This window comes from Phalaenopsis equestris, unplaced genomic scaffold, assembly GCF_001263595.1.
Source record: "Phalaenopsis equestris unplaced genomic scaffold, ASM126359v1 Scaffold000209, whole genome shotgun sequence".
Taxonomy (NCBI): Eukaryota; Viridiplantae; Streptophyta; class Magnoliopsida; order Asparagales; family Orchidaceae; genus Phalaenopsis; species Phalaenopsis equestris.
The window spans coordinates 181,291-200,843 of record NW_018164651.1 but is presented as its reverse complement, the minus strand read 5'-3'; the positions used below and the strand labels follow the sequence as shown (position 1 = coordinate 200,843).

Here is a 19,553-nt window from a genome sequence, read left to right as displayed (position 1 = left end):
AGAGTTAAAATTATTTACGCGTGATTGAATACAACATTAATAAACAATATATCATCTCGAAGGATATAAATACTATCATAATTCCTACAATTAATAGATCTAATCTTGAAATGCTTGTTTCACTATTTATGTGTAGCTGTGGACCATAATTCTTTCATGCATCCAAAAAAAAAAAAAAGAACAAGATTTATTTTAATTTCGAGGCATAATTTCCCTGAGGCATAATTTCCCTAGAGACAAATTTCCCTAGAGACATAACCCTTTCTAGTTAATAACATCATAAAAAAAAGAATTTTCTAAGAAATTTCTCAATTAAAAAAGTAGCTAACATTTTTTTACAATTTCATTGTTTAGTTTCCAATATTGTATTTTAGAATTTAAAAATGAATTAAAGGAGTAAGGAGCACAAGATATTGAGAATGCCAGTGATTACCCTATTATATCTTATGATTGGGATTTATATTAATATTTGATTTAAGTTATACAAGTTTTATAATGTAGAAAAATTATTACCCTAAACATATGCAGAAATGCATACACTGTCCGATCTCCATTGTCTATCATTTAATAAAAAAATTAAAAATGGGGTCAACCGAAATACATGTTTGCTGTGATGAACGATATAGATCGGATACGCTATCCACATGGAATATTTTTTTCTAGAATAGAATGCAAAGACCTATGTTAGAAGGAAAGAGTCATCGAAAAATTCTTGGAGAAGCTATTCCCATGACGAGGCCAACAAGGTCACCTCAAACCCTAAACAAAGACGAGCTCTGTTTTCTAAAAAAAAATAGATGATTCTTCATTTATCATTGTGGTTTGGGCGTGCAAGGCATCTTCAGGAATCTAAAAAAAAAAATAGATGTTAGCACTGTAATATAGGCAAAGCACAACAACATATCAACAACATATCATAAACAAAGCAAACCATATGACCTTAGTCCCCTCGGGCAGCACATTTCTTTGTCAAAATTTTCCTAGGTTCTTTTATAGGTTTTTCATGTTTTTTCTTCCTTCTTATCTATAATTCTCTGCTGTTTCCTTTTGTTCATTTTTCTGTACTTCGTTGTTTCTTTTTTTTTAACTGTGGTTACTATTTTCTTTTTTATGAAGTGTTGTTTTCTCATTGTTGTTTTGCTAATTGTTAGTTTTATTTTGATGATCTCATTTCGTTTTCTTATACTCTTAAGTTTTTTCTGTTGCATGATTCTTCTTATATTGATTATGTGTCTTTTTTTTTTTTCAATTTTGTTTTGCTTTTGCTGTTATGTCCACATGTTTTTTCTTAATGTTTAATTGTTTAATATATCATTTTGCTCCTTGTTTTGTGAATGCATGATGTATTTGAGACTTGTTGTATGTCCAAATAAAAATGTGTTTGCATGCATCTCAAAGCAGATGAGCGATCCGAGAAGGAAGCATGACTAATGGGGTGAAGCAATAAACAATTGTTTCTAGACAAGCGGTGACGGAAATCGCTCGCCTAAGTGATCGACATAAGGAGAGTAACGGAAGTCTTTCAAGACAACCATCAACGCAGAACAATTGATGAGGAACACTCCTTCGGGTCAAGAACTGATTGAACCGAAATTTGTTTGACGATCGATCTTTATCAATCGAAAGGGTAGCGGGGGTTAATATATGCAAATAATATTGTAAATTATGGAAAAATGGCTTTGAAAGATTTATGATTAGGCGGCTGACATGTATTTTTATCATGTTGGAGGTACTTCCATTTAAAAAAAATAAAGATGAACTTCACACTCATTTTCTAAATAAATAAATAAATAATCCAAAATAAAAATTGTGACAAGTAAACCGAAGAAGTCGACGCTCCCATAAGAAGAAACAGACTGCCGTTCTCTCTCGCATCTAATCCGTAGCAATGGCGACAACAACGCCTTCCAAGTCTGTACACTTCTCTCATCTCGTTAAAACTCCCGTCTTTCCTTGTCGCCACTGGATCTCCAACCTCCAAATCCCAACTCTTCCCTCTCCTCTCAAAACCCTAACCCTAACTCCTAGAAGATCCCTCATCGCCCCTCTATTCGCCGCCGCCGACAATAACCCCACCTCCTCCAGCCCCATCAAAACATTCCACGGACTCTGCTACGTTGTCGGCGACAACATTGATACCGATCAAATCATCCCCGCCGAACACCTCACTCTCGTCCCATCCAAGCCCGACGAGTACCGCAAGCTCGGCTCCCTTGCTTTCGTCGGCCTCCCGACTGCGTCATACCCCGTTCCATTTGTCAACCCCGGCGACAACTCCACTCGTTTCTCGGTCGTCATCGGGGGCGACAACTTCGGATGCGGGTCCTCCCGCGAGCACGCTCCTGTTGCGATCGGAGCCTCCGGTGCACGCGTCGTCGTGGCGGAGAGCTATGCGCGGATCTTCTTCAGGAACTGCGTGGCCACCGGTGAGGTCTACCCTTTGGAGACGGAGGAGGTCGGGATCTGGAAGGAGTGCTCTACTGGGGATACTGTGACTGTTGATCTTGCAGGTAACCGCTTGATTAACCACACTAAGGGGAAAGAATATAAGCTGAAGCCGATTGGGGATGCCGGCCCGGTGATTGAGGCGGGAGGGATTTTTGCTTATGCGAGAAAAACGGGAATGATTGCTTCCACGGCTGCTTAAAAGTTATATTTTTGTGTGTGTGTGTGTGGGAATAATCCATGTTCTGTAACATCTTCGGACTCTAGAGATTGCTTTTGAGTTGATGAAGTGGTTGTTGGTGTTCTTTTAGAGGTCTTGAATTATTGAGTTGGATGGCTTGAGGTTTGATTAATAGAGTTTTAAAAAATAAAATTGCCAGCAAAGTATGTCAACAATCTATGAAATAAAAGCCATATTTATCATACCTTTTTATCAAAAGTTTAAAAATCTTCTAAGTTTCTTTTGAATTGATTTTATGATTATTAATTGATGAGCTCATCACCCAAACATGAAAGATAACAATTACTCAATTGCAGCCAAGAAAACTTTCATACAAATTCAATTTACAAACTTTATCTACCAGAACTTTAGCTCTACATATAACAAATACTTTAATTTATTTATTAAAAAAGATAAGAAAAAAACAATAATAGAATTCTTATATGAAAAAAAACAAAAAATCACACAACTTAAAACAATACATGAAAACATCTAAAACAAGCAAAGAATGTTCTTCAACATTCCATCAATCACAGAGTGTAGTGCTGGTTGTAGTTATCATCAATGTCTAAGCCCTTCAATTTGGCCGCAGTTTCCACCTTCGCTTTCAACGTTGACAGCTCCCTCAACCTGCATTAGTGATAAAAGAATAAGTTAACAAAATTCACATTACAAAATTTCAAACAAAGAAACTGATTTAAGTTAACAATAAGATAAAATTGGTTCATATTTGATAAGTTCAGAAACTAAATTGAATGGCTCAGAAAACTACATAACTAATAAATGAGCAAAATGGCAAAATTAGTCTCTAGACATGGAAAAATTATTCCATACGGATCGGACTGTAGATCACCTGATCTACGGTCCCGATGTATTTCGGTGGGCCCCACCTAAAAAATTTTTTTATATAAAAAAGATAGAAATAATCCTGACTACGGCCAGGATTGAACACCGCATGCAGAGATGCATGCGGTGTCCGCACGCAATAATTCCTCCTAGACATGAGCGCAAAAATAATCGCATATGACAAGGCACGGGGGCTGCATTTACATTTTTTTATAAAATTTAGGATTAAAATGATCATCAACAAAGAATTAGGGGATGATTTTGATTACTTTTTCTTTTAATAAATCCAGATTATTTTGTTAAGTTACTCTAATTTCAACTGTAAAACTCACCTCTCTATCTCTGCACGTTTTCTGGCTTCTTCAGCCATCTGATTAATATCAGAGAATGTACGGGAGAACTTTGGTTCTGCAGTCTGAAGGCCATGAAGCGTACGCTGCTCAAGAGCCCATGCGGCTTTACGAGCTTCGCGACCAAAGTCGTTCTTTCTTGTGAAGGCCATCTGAGAAATTCAAATGTAGGCATAAAGATCACAATAAAAAAAGGGGGCATTTACATTCATACCACTCAATTCTTATGTTTTTACATATCTAACACCTAAACTTTACTTTCTTACATTTGCACCAACCAAAGCTTTCATATCATATAAAAAAATATAACTATTTTTTACTTTTAAAAAGTGAAACACATATTTTCATGCATAGGTGATGCGGTGAAGAATATTTACATGGAGCCATTTTAGTTTTGGAGTTATTAAAAGTGCTAAATTAATCAAAAGACTCTTTTAGTTGGACTAAAATAGCCGTCCCTATTTTAGCCCATATTAAAAAGTTTTGGAGACTAAATTGACACTTTTATAGATTTTGGGATTAAAATGAACCCCTTGAAAAGAATTAGAGAATTATTTTGACACTCTCTCATAATGTGGCATATATGTAAAAATTGAAGTTTGGGTGATAGATATGTAAATACTTAGGAAATGAGTGGTATGTATGTAAATCTATCTAAAAATAAGTATTAATAAGATTCATGCATGAAAACTCTGATGTTTGGTTACCTTATTATCCAGGACCAAGTTCCAGGCTCTCCCACTCATGGCATATCGAACTCCAATTTTGATTGGATCAAGCAGTAAGTAGACAACAATATTATAAATCCAGATAACTCCTGTCCAACCCCAACCAATTCCTCTGATTCCGGCGAAGTCCCAGTCAGCAACGGCAGTTAACACACTCGCAATCTACATCAATGAATCAAAGTGCCATTTTTAATATGGCTTAAATCCTGAGATACATTTTGAGAATATCATAAAGCAAAAATTTCTTCACGGAAACATGTCCAAATTTCCAAGACACTGTTTTTCTCCAAATGTTGCAATAAATTTATTGCATTTTCATCTAGAAATAATGATTGGTTTCATAAAAATAAGAAAGATATTCATAAAAAAATGATTTTTAAGGATGTGACAATAAAGAATGGCATCAACACATGGAGCCACAATATGAGCACTCCGAGAGCTTCAAAGATAGCAACGTTATTTGTGTTAGAATTACTAGTTATATAGTTCAAAATCAACTAAATCTGAAGTATGTTAAGGAAAAGTTTGCTTTTGCACAATTCCGAACAAAGTTTTAAAGAACATATTAACCTTGCACATAATAGGAAACTAAGGGGCTGTGTGGGATCACTTTTGTTTTTTGTTTTCTATTTCCTATTCTTTATTTGTATTTTGTTTTGTTTATGTTTTGATTTAAAATAAAACATATTTGTTATGTTTGATTAAGATATGATTGTTTTTAAAAATATTTGAAATACCTAAAAATTATGTTGTGTTCTCAAAAATATTTTTATTTATTTTTAAATGGAAAGGGGAAAATAAATTAAACCCAGACAAGGCCTAATTCTCCAAACTATAAAAAGCAAGATGGCGCACTGACCAGTTGAGCGATAAAAAATGCGGCGACGAGAAGAAGACCAGGTCTTTCCAAGAAAGACCAACTTCTGGAGCGCGTCACGAAGATTAAAGCCTGGCTAATGGTGCTGACTTGTAGGTATACAGCCGAAGCCAACTCTTGCGAATTATAGAAGAGAGCGGAGTTATCTTGTGGGTTTATATTGTTCTTGTTGAAGTTCTTCACCTTGAATATTTTCTGCATAAAAGGTAGCAATTAGATCAGTATCCACAGATGGTTTCCTGTATGATTCATGCTTAACTTTCAGTGTATGATTTATCTGGCTATTAAACCCCAATCATCAAGAAAATAAAGGGTGTAAGGAGTTCTTACATACTAACTTTCTGTAAATTGAACTATAATATATGAATACTTCAAAATTATGTTTTGGAAAATCCCTCGTTCGGAAAAAAAGGGGGCATTTACATGCATACCATATAAATCTTATAAATTTACATATCTAGCGCCTAAACTTTGATATTTACATGCAAGCGACTCATATATTTAACATCACATAAAAAATATCACTATTATTAACTTTTTAAAAAGTGAAATACACCTTCTCATGCATAGATTTATAGCACCAACGTATTATAAATTTAAACATCAAAGTTTAGGTACTAGATATGTAAAAACATAAGAATTGTGTGTTATATATGTATATTTCCTTAAAAAAAATCTGAGATCAGTGAATGCATTTAGAACCATGTTTACCTCAAAAAAGTCGGTCTGATGAGCTGCATAATAGAATAGAACAGTGCTGAGACCAAGATAGATTCCAAGAGCCAATCCAGTTGCAAAAATTTCGGTGAGGTTCCACTTATCAGGTAGCGGTGAAGGTCGGACCCTGTCCTTGGAAATAGTCATGATGGTTCCTGGCAATGGAATAATGCACGATTAGGAGAAAAATTAATAATAATAATAAAAAAAGCACGATAACATGAAAAGAGAAATTATGGAAACGAGACACAAATTTGATACAAACCATCATTCAGAATTGCAATTACAAGAACCATGAATGGAGGAAAATCAAATTTCCAGAAGACGTTCAGCAGCATAAATCCAATCTGTTAACATTGAAAGTAAACATGTCAACATATTGTTAATTGTGCTTAAATATCAGTTACTTCTCTATAAGGCCAATTGGGCTTGTTTAAGCTAAAAAAATAAAGCACATTCATTAGAAAATGAATATGTCAACGATAAGAGACTTTTTCTATAATTGTATTTCCTCTCTTTAATTTGCTTAATATTCACATAAATGAATTTCATAATGTGCAATGTTTAATTTTATTTGTATCCACTCCCTTACCCCCAACTAAACTAGGGTTTCCTATTCATTCGTATGAAAGTTACACAAGTTAACGATATTTTGAGCAAATTTTTCCATAGTTCTAGTTCTGCTAGTTTGGTACAACCTACCATTTTTATTCCTAATATTCCATATAAATATTTTACTTGCCTTAGTGCAGCAACATGTATCCACCATTTTAAATGCTCAAATCTCCATTTTCATTGGCTTATCTTCAATAGATTCTATTCTCACCATTCATCTATTGTCATTTCTTTGCTTCATCTTCCTAGTTTTATTATATAATAGAAATTTTAACAATTGTAGAAGATTTTTCAACTAAATGATCTTTTAAATAAGTTCAGTTATAACAATGAAAAAAATACAACATATAAAACAAAAAAATGAAAACGAATTATTAGCTGCTCACCACAATACGGACGGTGATTGAAACAGCATATATCTGAAAAATAAAGGTAATGCATCATCAGTCGGCATCAGCACGTTCAGCATAGATATAATTCTCTATGAAGTACAAATTGAAATGAGATAACAATGTTATTCTTTCTATTATAACATTCAATGGAAGCAAAGATATAATTTAAAATATACCCAGTATTTTTTAATTTTGACTGGCCCTTAAGTGCGGAAGGAAACATAATATTTTAGAAAACTTATATACCGTATAGTTCTTCATCCTCTGAAAAATTGCACGACTTGTTAAAACAGCACTAATTATTACGCTTAACCCAGGTTCCGTAAGAACTATGTCTGAAGCACTCCGCGCAGCATCAGTGGAATCAGCTACAGCAATACCTATATCTGCCTTTTTAAGTGCAGGTGCGTCGTTGACACCATCACCAGTCATCCCACAGATATGCTTCCTAGCCTGAAGTTTCCTCACAATTTCATACTTGTGCTCTAAAATATGAGAAAAATAGATTTAGAAGTGTTGTCCAATACACACGAGTTATAAAGATAATGAGTAAAATGCCAAATTGTTCCCTTGACTATTTATATTGGATCATTTTAGCAGAAATCTATAAAAATTTCAAATTAGTCCTCCGCTCTTTAAATGGGGGCTAAAATAGTCCTCACAAAAGGCTTATTTCATCCCATATTAAAAGAGCCAGGGGACTAAATCGTCACTTTAATATAATCTGAGACTAGGATGACCCTTGTAAGGAATCGAGGGATTATCTTGACACTTTTCTTGAATAAAAACAAATTTACCTGGAAAAACTCCAGCAAAACCATCAGCCTGTTCGATGAGCTCATCAATAGGAAGACCAACAGCATCTTGATCCTTAGTCTCGCCTAATAAAGATGATGATGGGTACATATTCGTGCCCATTCCAAGCCTTCGACCGGTTTCCTTGGCAATGGCCAACTGATCACCTACATAATTTCATATTTACAAAAGTTAGAAGAAAACCACAAGACAGGTTTCATGATTACTATAAAAAGACTATATACATTCTCCATAATGAGAAAATATGGTCAACCATGTAAAAAAAGTATACCATCACATTCAAGCGTGTAGTATGCTATAGATTTCAATTAAGAAAATTGTCAGAATGGTCCCCTGAGAGGGCCATTTTAATCCCATAAATTATCTAAGTGTCAGTTTAATCCCCAAACTCTTTGCATATGGGCTGAAATAGTCCCAAATGAGGACTATCATAGCCCTAATTAAAGAGACCAAGGACTAATTTGACACCTTTATAAACACCGAGCTTAAAATGACCTCAATTAAATAGTCTAGAACTATTTTGACACTTTGCTAGATTTCAATTCAAAGCATAATTGTAGTATCAGGTTTAAATTTAGAAAAAAATAATGTAGACAAGATTTTGCACAAATGGTCACAGTAAAATATATTTCTGAAAAGAAAATCACACCAGCAAAGGTTAAAAAGTATAAAAAAACGAAACCGATGATTCAATTGAATGTACGCATGATCTATTATTAATAAATATTCTATTAGTTCATCTTAGATTTCACAATGAACAGGTCATTTTAGGCTACATACATGTCACAAGATCCAAATAGCAAGCATAAAAAGACATAAGAGACAAACCTGTGATCATCTTGACGCTAACTCCCAGATTCAGAGCCCTTCGAATCGTTTCAGCACTATCATGGCGAGGAGGATCAAACAGTGGGAGAAGTCCAACAAACTCCCATGGTCCCCCAGGAGAATCCTTTGAACCAGCAGGTACAGCCTAAACAACAAAGTGGAAAATAACAGCTCCAGTCAACAATGAACATAGAAAAATAAACCCAATCTACAACAGAAAATTCAGTTGATAAACTCATGAAGATAAGCTAACGACTAACCTGATAGGCAACAGCAAGCGAACGAAGCCCTCTTTCAGCAAATTTGTCAATAATCGCATGCACTTTGTTTTCAATTTCTGACTTGTTCCATGAAAGATTCAGAATCTGCGGAAGTTTAGATTTTTAATTTAGTGGGCATGGTGAGAGCTTAATTCTGGTACTTCTGTAGTTCAAACAATCTTCTTTTGTTGCAGAAAATAAAATTTGTCTTCCTTGAAATCCTAAAAATACTATTGCCGTTTGCATACAGAAAAATAATTAAAAATTAGAATAAAACCCAAAATAGTCCCTGACAATTCAGATATGATTAATTTAGTCCCCGAGTTTCACACTGATCTAATTTAGTCCACCGACAAGTAAAAACTGATCTCAATTTATTCCCAAGAAGTGTTCATAGGGGTTTATTTTAGCTCCAGAGCCTACTAAAGTGTCAATCTAGTCCTCATGCTTTTTAATGAGGGCTAAAAAGTCCCCAAAGAGGATTATTTTAGCCAATTTTAAAAGAATTTCGGGACTAATTTGACACTTCCATAGACTAACAAAATAAAATGGCCCCATGGAAATAGTGAAGAAACTATTTTGACACTTTACTCATTTATTCCCTAAAGGACCAACTGGAATCAAATGTCAATGGTCAGACAACTAAATTGGAGCACTGTAAAACTTTGGGACTGATGGTCACACTTGAATGCTTGGGGGAATATTTCGGAATTTAACCCTTTAAAAATTTACAAGGACTATATTACCCAAGTACTAAAAGTACTCGTCATGTAAAATAAACAAAAATAATGATGGATTCCAACAGATCTTCAAAAAATATCTATATATGCTTAAATCTGATAAAATGTGAAAAAAATATATACCTGCTCTGGTGCACCTTTGCTTGTCCTATGCATTTTACCATCAGCATCTAAGTATGTGAGAGCCGTTCTCTTGTCAGTCGGGTTGAAAGGAAGGAAGTGAACCTCTTGAATACCACCACGTGCCTATAGTAATTAGAAAATAGAGTGAGAAGCATCATTCAAACCAATATAAATGAGAAAAGTAGATACAATTAGTGTTAAGAGGATTAAAAGTAGAAGGATAGATATGATGTAAAATAGATAAAAAATTTTCAAAATGATTTGAGAAGAATGAATTTATCAGCTCCAATATCACTCGATAAAAACAAATGAAGCATATGGATTCATAAAACCAACCCCAATGGTTGGAATAAATCTAATAAGGATGAGAATAAATATTTCACAAACAAAACTACGCAACATGCAATAAGCTGCAGGAACCTCAACATAAAGTTCAAACTCATTTTACCTCTTTCAGGTCTGGCAACATGGATATAATTGCGGCATCAATAGCGTCCTGATTCTCAAGCCTTGATGCCCTTGCAGCCATTAAAACTACTAAATCCTTGTCATAACCTTTGGCAAAGACCTGCAACAATATTTGATCAATGCTAACCTATTAGCCACAAAAAATAATAAAAAAAGAACAAAATTTAGCTGCATGTAGATTCAAAGAAGAAGATCTGTTAGTTAGCATTCTATTTGATGAAGCAATAAGTAGAGTACATGAAAATTTAAAGTGAATTGACAAGTTTATCGTATGAATTATAAGAAATATGACCTCAATCAAATTCTTATCGACAGTGAGCTTGTTAAGAGTTAAGGTTCCTGTTTTATCACTGCAAAGAACATCCATCCCAGCCATTTCTTCTATAGCAGTCATCCTTTTTGTTATGGCACCCTACAAAATTGAAGAACCACAATAAAGTCCTCAATCTACAAACTGTTTTCAACATATAACCATGATGTTGGGGAATTAAAAAAAAAAGTGTAAACGCATGTAAATTGTAAACCTGTTGAGACAAACGATGTGATCCAATAGCCATTGTGACGGAAAGGACTGTAGGCATGGCAATCGGGATGCCACCAATAAGCAAAACAAGAATATTATCAACAACAGTTCTATACTTCCTTTCATGCACTCCACACATCACTATTATATCAATAACAATTCCAAAAGCAATCGAGCATATACAGAAGTTCCCTATGGCGGCTAAAACCTGCATCACGAGAAATAAGTAAAGGCCCAATACAAGCAATAAAAAATATAAGTTCAGAACGAAATGTGTAATAAAATGTTTCTAGGAACAGCAGATACCTTCTGAAAATGACCAACATGTGTAGTGGAATCCACAAGATGAGCTGCTTTGCCAAAGAAAGTATGGACTCCAGTAGCAATTACTACTGCTTCTATTTCTCCTTGCTTGCAAGTTGAGCCTGAGTATACAGCATCACCGGGGTACTTAGTTACCGGCAGGGATTCTCCCGTAAGAGCAGACTGGAAATTCACAAAAGTGCGACAATCATTTTATCATGCCTAAGTAGGAATTTCTATAGGAATTTACACATATACCAGCAATCATAAGCATGCAAAGTTGGAGTATATAACCAATTGATAAATTGCACAAGATAGGTGTATCTTTGTGGTACATGTACAAACTAAATATCTTCATCATTCCAATTATTTTTTGGATGCAGGTTATTCTATGTAAATATTATAAACTGCAATTAACTCAGATATAATCGATAGCCGAGTTAGGAAGGAGAATGTTACGTGCCAAGAAAAAAAAAATTGTGGACAGCCGAGTTAGGAAGGAGAATGTTAAGATAAATGTGAGGAAGACTTGGAATGATAAGGTACTAGAAAATAGGATTAGGTAATTTCAGCATATGCAAGGGATGGTAGGAGATGCATTAAAAAGATGGGTAAGAAGAACTGATGTAATAGATTAGGAAGTGAGGATGAAACGAAATCAACAACGCTATAAGTGAAAAATATTTATATACAATAGAGTTGACACCTCATTCAGCCAAATAGAAATGAATGGAGAGGAGTATTCATAGAGTTAACCATATATACTTGGTATAAGGCTAATTAAGATGAGGATGTGACCATAAAGCCAATTGAACAATTCTACTTCATATATTAAGTTTGTGGGTTCTATTTTTTCATGAGAAATGCACTTTAAACCCACTTAAATTGCACATTTTCAACATCTCATATTGAATGTCATAGAAGATGTGAAGATGACTCACAAACAACTAATGCACCAAGTTATTCTAAAATATGAGATGCTAAATGAGAAAATGTGTTGAAAATTTCATCAAATTTGTGGATGTGATAAGCATTGTTGTTTGTTCGTGTGTGTGCTTGCATATGTATGTATGTATGTAGTTAGAAGTAACTGTGTTTGCCATGTTATTCTTAAATAGGAAGATCTACATGCATACCACTTAATTCTATGTATTTACATACCTGATCAATTTTCAGAGGATCTCCTTGAAGAAGACGTCCATCAGCAGGATGTCACCAAGTTTAATACTGATTATATCACCTGGAACCAAAAGTGAAGCATCTATCTCGCTCCATTTATCATCTCGTAGAACCTGAACAAATTTGGATGCAACAATAAGAAATTGTACAGCGATAATAAGCTGGCAGTTATGAAATGAAGAATTTTCCTCTGAAAAACAAAAGGTCAGAAGAAAGACCTTGGCTTTTGGGGCCAGTCGAGACATTAGTGCAGCAGCAGCATTACCAGCATTATTTTCTTCGATGAAACTGATTGTCGAATTAATGATGAGTAGAATCAAAATTCCAACAAAGTCATGGTAATCAATTTCTCTCTTCTGCAAGAAGTAAGAATTGCTTGAGAAGAAAAACAAAATAAAATGCAAGATAAGATTCTCATGTTGCAAGAAAAGAATTCATCTCAATAAAACTGCCCACTGTGAGAAGGCCGAAGCCATGCATAGCTTTGTGAGAAAAATGAAGGGCAATATAGAAGAATAATCAGAAAGCAGAAAGATTTACAGTCTTTACACGCATTCCTCTCCCTCCCTTTCTCACTCTCTCTCACACAATCTCCTTCCTCTCCTTAAGAAAGTATAAAAACTCAACTATTAATTATATTTGGAACTACTTTCTCCTAATGTGTATCTTAATAATCCCTCGTTATTTGAGAGTCCTAACATAACAAACATCATTCTCATTGACATGAAGTCTTTTCAACACCGTTAATGTCATGAACTAAAATCTCATTCCACCACATGAAACTTGTGTTGAAGACACCATTTTTGAATATTACTTAGCCCTAATCAAAGCTATTGAGATCCACTTGAGATAAACCTATTGAGGCTCTAATAAATATTGATAGGAAGGCGAAACAACAAAGCCCCAGCTAAGCCAAAAATATTAATGGATAAACACTGATCAATTCAAAATCTTATGCCGCTGGCTAATAGATTCTACTAGAATATCAAAACCTCAACTATTATTTTTTATTTTGCCATGGACTATTTTCCATTTTTATGTGTATCTTAACAAGGATAGGGATAATTGTGTGCCTAAATTACTGCAATAACTAAAGAAGAATTGAATCCAAGCATTCAATCATGTAAAAGTCATCATTTTTAACAACTAGTATTATATACGCGAATAATACCTCTCCTCGTAAATCACGTCCTCCATGTGCAAGAGCAATTGCAATGATAGCTGCAGCTTCCATGACCCAAGATAATGGATTCCACATAAAACCCAAAAACTTGAGAATTTTATTTTCCTGCAAAAATGAAATTTAAAATAATAATTATGAAGGCATGAGACATCAGAAAACCTCAAATGAATCAGGCTATACATTCTTTTCTTCAAGCTTATTATGGCCAAACACAGCGAGTCGCTTCTGAACGCCATCAGAGTTTAAACCTTCCTTCGTACATTTCAAGTGCTCAAAAACCTCTTCAACTGGTACATTTTCCTACCAAAAAAACCTTTCATGAGAATATTATCATGTAAAACCAGGTTCACATTTATTCAGTCATCATGCTTTAGCTAATGGTAGGATGAAGAAGTATGGTCTGTTCAATATTCAATCAAATTGCCAATACATTCAAGCATGAAAATTTATTTACAAAAGAACAAAATTCTAAACGCTTGATGAGCTTTAATTAATAAAAGTCCATTTAGGAAACTTTTCACAACTTAGCTTTCTAGAAAATTGCACAGTTTTGTTTGGCTAAACTTTTTTGGTTGCTTTACAAAAATTTCTAAGATGAGAAGAATTTTTTTTTTTAACAAACAAATATGCTATGGTATGGAAGTTGTGAGAAAAACAATCCGACTTTATCACAAGAAAAATATTTACAACATCCACAATAATTTATAAAAAAAATCTTTTCCAACAACATACTTTCATAAACAGCTACAATTGCTCCAAATCATAAGTACAGCAACATTAATGCAGAAAAAGTATTAAACTTTCTCTTGTGGACTTCAACAACAAGAATATTTACTGATTAATTGTTCCACACACTAACAATTCAAGTAAATACCAAATTTTTACCAGGTTAATCAAATTAATTATGAAGCAAATTAACTTAATTCAAGCACTTAAAGGGAAAGGGAAATTATGATATAAGATAGTTTTGTTAGGAAAAGAGAACAAGCTGCCAATCTGTTAGTTTCTATTCATAAATCAATGGGTTTAAAAGTTTGAATTCAAAAAGCAAATCCACAAAGTAGGGTGTATACCAAATCAACAGCCTCCTGTTTAATAGCTTCAAGTGAAGTATCATCCATAGTAGCTTCCATGTCCTCAACACAGAGTCACTTGAGGTAGATTTACCTGCAAGAAGCAACATTAATTTTTAAATTCAGCCAGTAATAAGATTCTTTAAAGCAAGGAGAAAGACATTTCCACAACCCTTCGTCATCATATGTTCATATTTCTACTGGTTTGTCAATTCAAAGATTAAAATTAATCACATATCATAGACAATTCTGTGGCATAATTACTTCTATTTCGATCAATTACATATTTTCCGAGAAGAAAATAGAAAATCAACTGAAAATGCTGATGCAGAGATTATTCAAATTAAGTAAAAGGTAACGGTTGACCCCCTTTTCAATCCCCTCAAATTATCAATAGAAAAAAATGGTTCAAACAAATAATACCTCCGGCTAAAATAAGCCGGAAACAGCCAAATTCTCCGCCGCAAACACTAGATCATCCGCACCTCTCAATGATCCTCTTCTTCCTCTTTCCTCTTTTGGGGTAGAAGTAGAAAAACAATGCAGCACACATATATACTGATACTCTCCAGAGAGGTTGAGACAGATCCCAGGAACTAGATTGACTTAGCGCAGGAATCCGCATAGCGACGGCTTAAAGAAAGAAAGATGGAGAGCGTGGGTGATTGTACTTCGAAAGAAACCGGATGTAACGAAAGCATGACCATTTGGAGCCCCATTAGTGCAGGCAGGCGCTCGGATAACGCGCCCTTCTTTTCTGCCAGCAGGCAGAGCAAGGATTGGGAAGACATTGTCAGAGAATCAAATGGGTTTCGTATAGGGGTGTGTGATAACCGTCTATGAGAGTAGAAAATATTTTGACGGGATATCATACCTTCGCATGCTTAATCATCGGGGAAATATTTGCATAAGAACTGCATAATAACCTCCGCTTTCGGGTTATTAAGAGTTATTGGGAGGTTATTGAGGTATTAATTTCAGCAATAAATAACTCCAATAATTTTTCAATAATTTTCGTGAGTTCTATTTCGATGTTATTCATAAGTTATTATGGGGGTATTGTTGGTTTAATGGGGTACGCACGTAGAGCTGTGTGTATTCTGTATGCAAATATTTTCCCAATCAATGGGCCCATATCATCATAAATCTTATTACGGGCACGTGGCGGCCGTTGGTTGGTCGTTCGAAAGTGTGAACGTTCGTATGGGATATTTATTCCTATAAGAGAGAGCAGCAGATGAAGGAGAAAATATTATGAACACATGTATGCCTTCTTTTTATTCTCTTTTGGGGAAGAAAAAAAAACCTTACCCTAAATTTCATTGATAAAGTCAAAGATTATAAAAAAGTATAGGTTTTTGAAATAGAGAATCTTATAAGACCCATAAACAAGAAAAACAAAATGAAGCAATCCAAAAAGAAGAAGACAAAAAATCTAAGAAGAGCCTTTAAAAAAGTACAACAAATATTAAATATGTGGCTCCATCCAGGCTAAAAAAAGATCAAGTTTATGGTATTAGAGATGCATATCATTCACATAGAGCTCATAAGTTTTATGAGATTTATGCTTGACATCACAACTAAAAAATGATAGTTTTTTAGTTTCTTCTTGTAAACCGATTGTGTTATTGATCAATTTTTTGAATATCTTAATAGTGAACCCTTTTAAAAATACGACAATTAACCCATGAATGTTATTTAGCATGATGCTCTTGTAACTTAGCCTTACACTTCAGGCTTTGAATTCTCCACCTTAGGATGTAGCCAATAGAAGTTTGTCGGATTTTTGTTTCTCAATCATTAATTTAACAACTATAATATAGTGTTGAGCTTCAATAAACCTCTTTATGAATAATCCTTCGAGCTCGGAGAAAGTTTTAACTGATTTATTAGTAATGTTGTGTACTGGTCGAGTGCAATTCTAGAAAAACTATTAACAGATAAATAGAATAGAAATAAGTCGCTTCCCCAGGCATTAAAACAACTTGCACGAAAGTTCACCAAGCGTTGTCTTCGGTTGTCAGTTCCATCAAACACCGAAATGGTTGTGGTACAAACCCCTTTTGATATTGCACTACATCAAATTCCTTCGAATAAGGTCTTCCCATGGGTAATGATGAAATACCTTGAGCCTAGGCTAAGGCCTCTTTTACTTGTCGTTCAATTAGGGTCTTTAGATCTTCCTTAGGGTTTAATGGTAACTCTGACTTCTTCTTGGTGGCTTCATCCTCAATTTTCGTTATTTTTGGGCTTTCAATTTTACGTACAACTATAGATTTCTTCACTTCCACCTGCACCAGAGCAGGAATTTTATTTCGAAACTGAGGGGCTGAGGTTAGTATTTCTTCCATCTTTTTATCTAGCCTCTCTATCTGTTCATCTTTTTGCCTTAGTTGATTTGGAAGAAGTTGGGATGCATCCAGTGTTACACCTTCCTCAATCATAACATCCTCAGATTCGTTATCATCTTGACGTTCTCTTTTAGAAGAGCTAGTTTCGACCCCTCCCCCCAACAAGAATTTTTCTTCCTCTTTTTTGAGTTGTTGACACCCTTCCCCTCCCCACCCCCCACCCAACAAGAATTTTTCTTCCTCTTTTTTGAGTTGTGTTATATTGGCTTCCAATTCATTGATTATTTCGTCTTTTGGTTGGTCTACAATGTGTTTTGAAGATATTTTAAAATGTAGGGAGGATCCTTAGGTGATAATTGGTGAAAGGGATACATTGACAATGAAGTGAAAACATTTCTTGATTGTTTGGACATGATTAATATAGTGTCATCTATCTTTCTGCGCTTGGGATAGTGAGGGTGAGGCTTATCAGTTTGTATAGAGGAGTTCCCTCTAAATTCATGACCCATTATATCTTTGTATTTTGCAGTTTCACCATGTCTCAAAATCTTCCCTTTATTTTTATGAGATACAACACCTCCTTTAACTCGAAGGATTTCAATAATAGAGGATCCTTCTTTCATTGCAATGCTTTCTAATTTTTTGTGGAGTCTAGTTACATGATATTTTCTCTTTCTTATACTAGGAGTTTTATACTCGAACAAAAGTGGAGATGACATAACTATCTTATGAACTATTTCCTCCACTTGTGCAGCAAAGAGTGAATGAAACCTACTCCCACTTAGGAAAGGAAAAAATTCGGGTGAATCATGTTCACATCTATGTCCTTGTCAACTAAATTCATTTCTTTTGTAGCCCATGCAATCTTTTGTGAAGCCTTCTATTTTGATTTCATCATTGAGTTTTAGTCAGTGTAAGAGTCACTTCATCAGACGAACCGATCTTGAAGACATCGAGGATTTGAGCAGTTCATTGATTACTTCAGGAGTCTTACTGATTTCTATCTTTTCATAATATTGAATAGCCCAAGGAATAACAGCAACTGTTGCCGTCACAACATGGGTAGTCTCAATGGCTCGCTTTTTCAATGAAAAAATCTTCCTTATAATTGATGTTAAATTTCATCAAGGGTTCCTTATCATTGGTGATTCAAGGGCCTATTATGGAAAAGTTCATACCATCAATGTCAATTCCCATCTTGATCAGGGACCCAACGTCTAGATGACCTGGATTAAGGGTCAGATTACTTCCGTTTACAAGGGAGAATATGAGTTTAGTAGATATCTTTCCTGTAATGAGATACAAAGAATATGTCAACAGGAAGCCGTTTGTAGAATCTTTGAATTTTTAATGAAATTGAGACTAGATTTAATTTGACAAAACTTTCATCAAAGAAAACTGATGATAAAGCATATCCTTAAAGCTTTACTAATTAAATAAGGTTCAAATGTGTAGTTAAAAAAACATGAAGTTTTAGGATGAGAGGTGGGAATCATAGCACGGGTAAACTTTGTGGACCAATTCCATAATGTGATAAATGGAAAGCCTGATGGAAAGATGGGTAGCTTGAATTCTTAAGGAGTACATACACTACCGATAGATAATAGCATATGTCATTATAAAAGATGTAGAGAGGAACGATCCACGAAGGAGTCACTAGAAAAAGTCTTGATGGGGGATATTTTGTGGATGTGTTTACCATAGAACAAAAAGGACTTGTATCTAAAGGATCGAGCGCTACATTTAAAGAATAATATATCACCCTGAGGGGAGAAAATAATACCTTAAAACGGGATTAATCATTTTGATAATAAAAATATTTGTGGGTCTATATAACCTAGATTTTTCTTTTATCTTATGAGTGTAAGATAACGTTTATTTTATTTTGAGGTCTAGTGTTTGCACAAGGGTAAACCCCCTCATAATTAATTACATCTTCAAATCTGTGAGACTTAAAGAAAAATCTTGATTAATTTAACGACATATGTTATTTAGTTTGCAAGGTTGGACTTTAAAAGGTGATAGAAGGATTCAAGTTTAGAGTTTTAAAGAAATAAGTCAAATGGATGAGATTTACAATTCAATGTCAGTATATCATGAAAATGCACAAACAAAGGGATTTAACCATCCAGGGAGGAATTTTTACCGAAATGATTGAATTTTTTGTGGTGATTGTTGAGTTTGAAATTAATCAGTATTAGTGGAGTCGGAAGGGATTAAACAAGTTGAATGATTAAGGCTTCAAAATATTGACTAAGAGTTGAAGTTCAAAGGTCTGGATTGACAGGATATGTTTAGACAGTTTAATCATTTTTTTTTGCATTTGAAGAAATTCCTAATTAGGTAGGAAGGATTCATAGACAGAGGTGAAACCCTAGTTTTGAAACAAAGCTAGACTCTAGAAGGAATCCAAATATGTGAACTAAACTACATAATGAATAATGCCCCAAGTCAAGATGCCCATGATTTTCCATCATTTCGGGGTGTGTTGGTATCCTTCAACTACAACCAACCTT

General features: G+C 34.5%; 2 protein-coding genes across 2 annotated transcripts; one reads left to right on the top strand and one right to left on the bottom strand.

Moving 5' to 3' along the window:
* The first annotated feature begins 1,817 nt into the window (after positions 1–1,817).
* LOC110023068 (3-isopropylmalate dehydratase small subunit 3-like) lies at positions 1,818–2,847 on the top strand. Its single transcript, XM_020722288.1, has one exon. The coding sequence runs from the start codon at positions 1,889–1,891 to the stop codon at positions 2,645–2,647; it is 759 nt and encodes a 252-aa protein (XP_020577947.1). The 5' UTR covers positions 1,818–1,888; the 3' UTR covers positions 2,648–2,847.
* Positions 2,848–3,003: 156 nt separating this feature from the next.
* LOC110023065 (plasma membrane ATPase 1-like) lies at positions 3,004–15,545 on the bottom strand. Its single transcript, XM_020722282.1, is given in 23 exon segments — positions 3,004–3,295; positions 3,844–4,013; positions 4,569–4,751; positions 5,449–5,661; positions 6,178–6,338; positions 6,449–6,530; positions 7,185–7,217; positions 7,437–7,675; positions 7,988–8,152; positions 8,835–8,979; positions 9,095–9,199; positions 9,958–10,080; positions 10,406–10,525; positions 10,718–10,837; positions 10,950–11,156; positions 11,255–11,434; positions 12,413–12,462; positions 12,465–12,543; positions 12,649–12,786; positions 13,602–13,718; positions 13,794–13,913; positions 14,687–14,780; positions 15,110–15,545. Coding segments are annotated over 22 exon segments (2,910 nt in total). The 5' UTR covers positions 14,747–14,780; positions 15,110–15,545; the 3' UTR covers positions 3,004–3,195.
* Positions 15,546–19,553: the final 4,008 nt, after the last annotated feature.

What these genes read in the sequence shown, in the direction of transcription:
- LOC110023068 (XM_020722288.1), top strand. Translation starts at nt 1,889, where the DNA reads ATGGCGACAACAACGCCTTCCAAGTCTGTACACTTCTCTCATCTCGTT.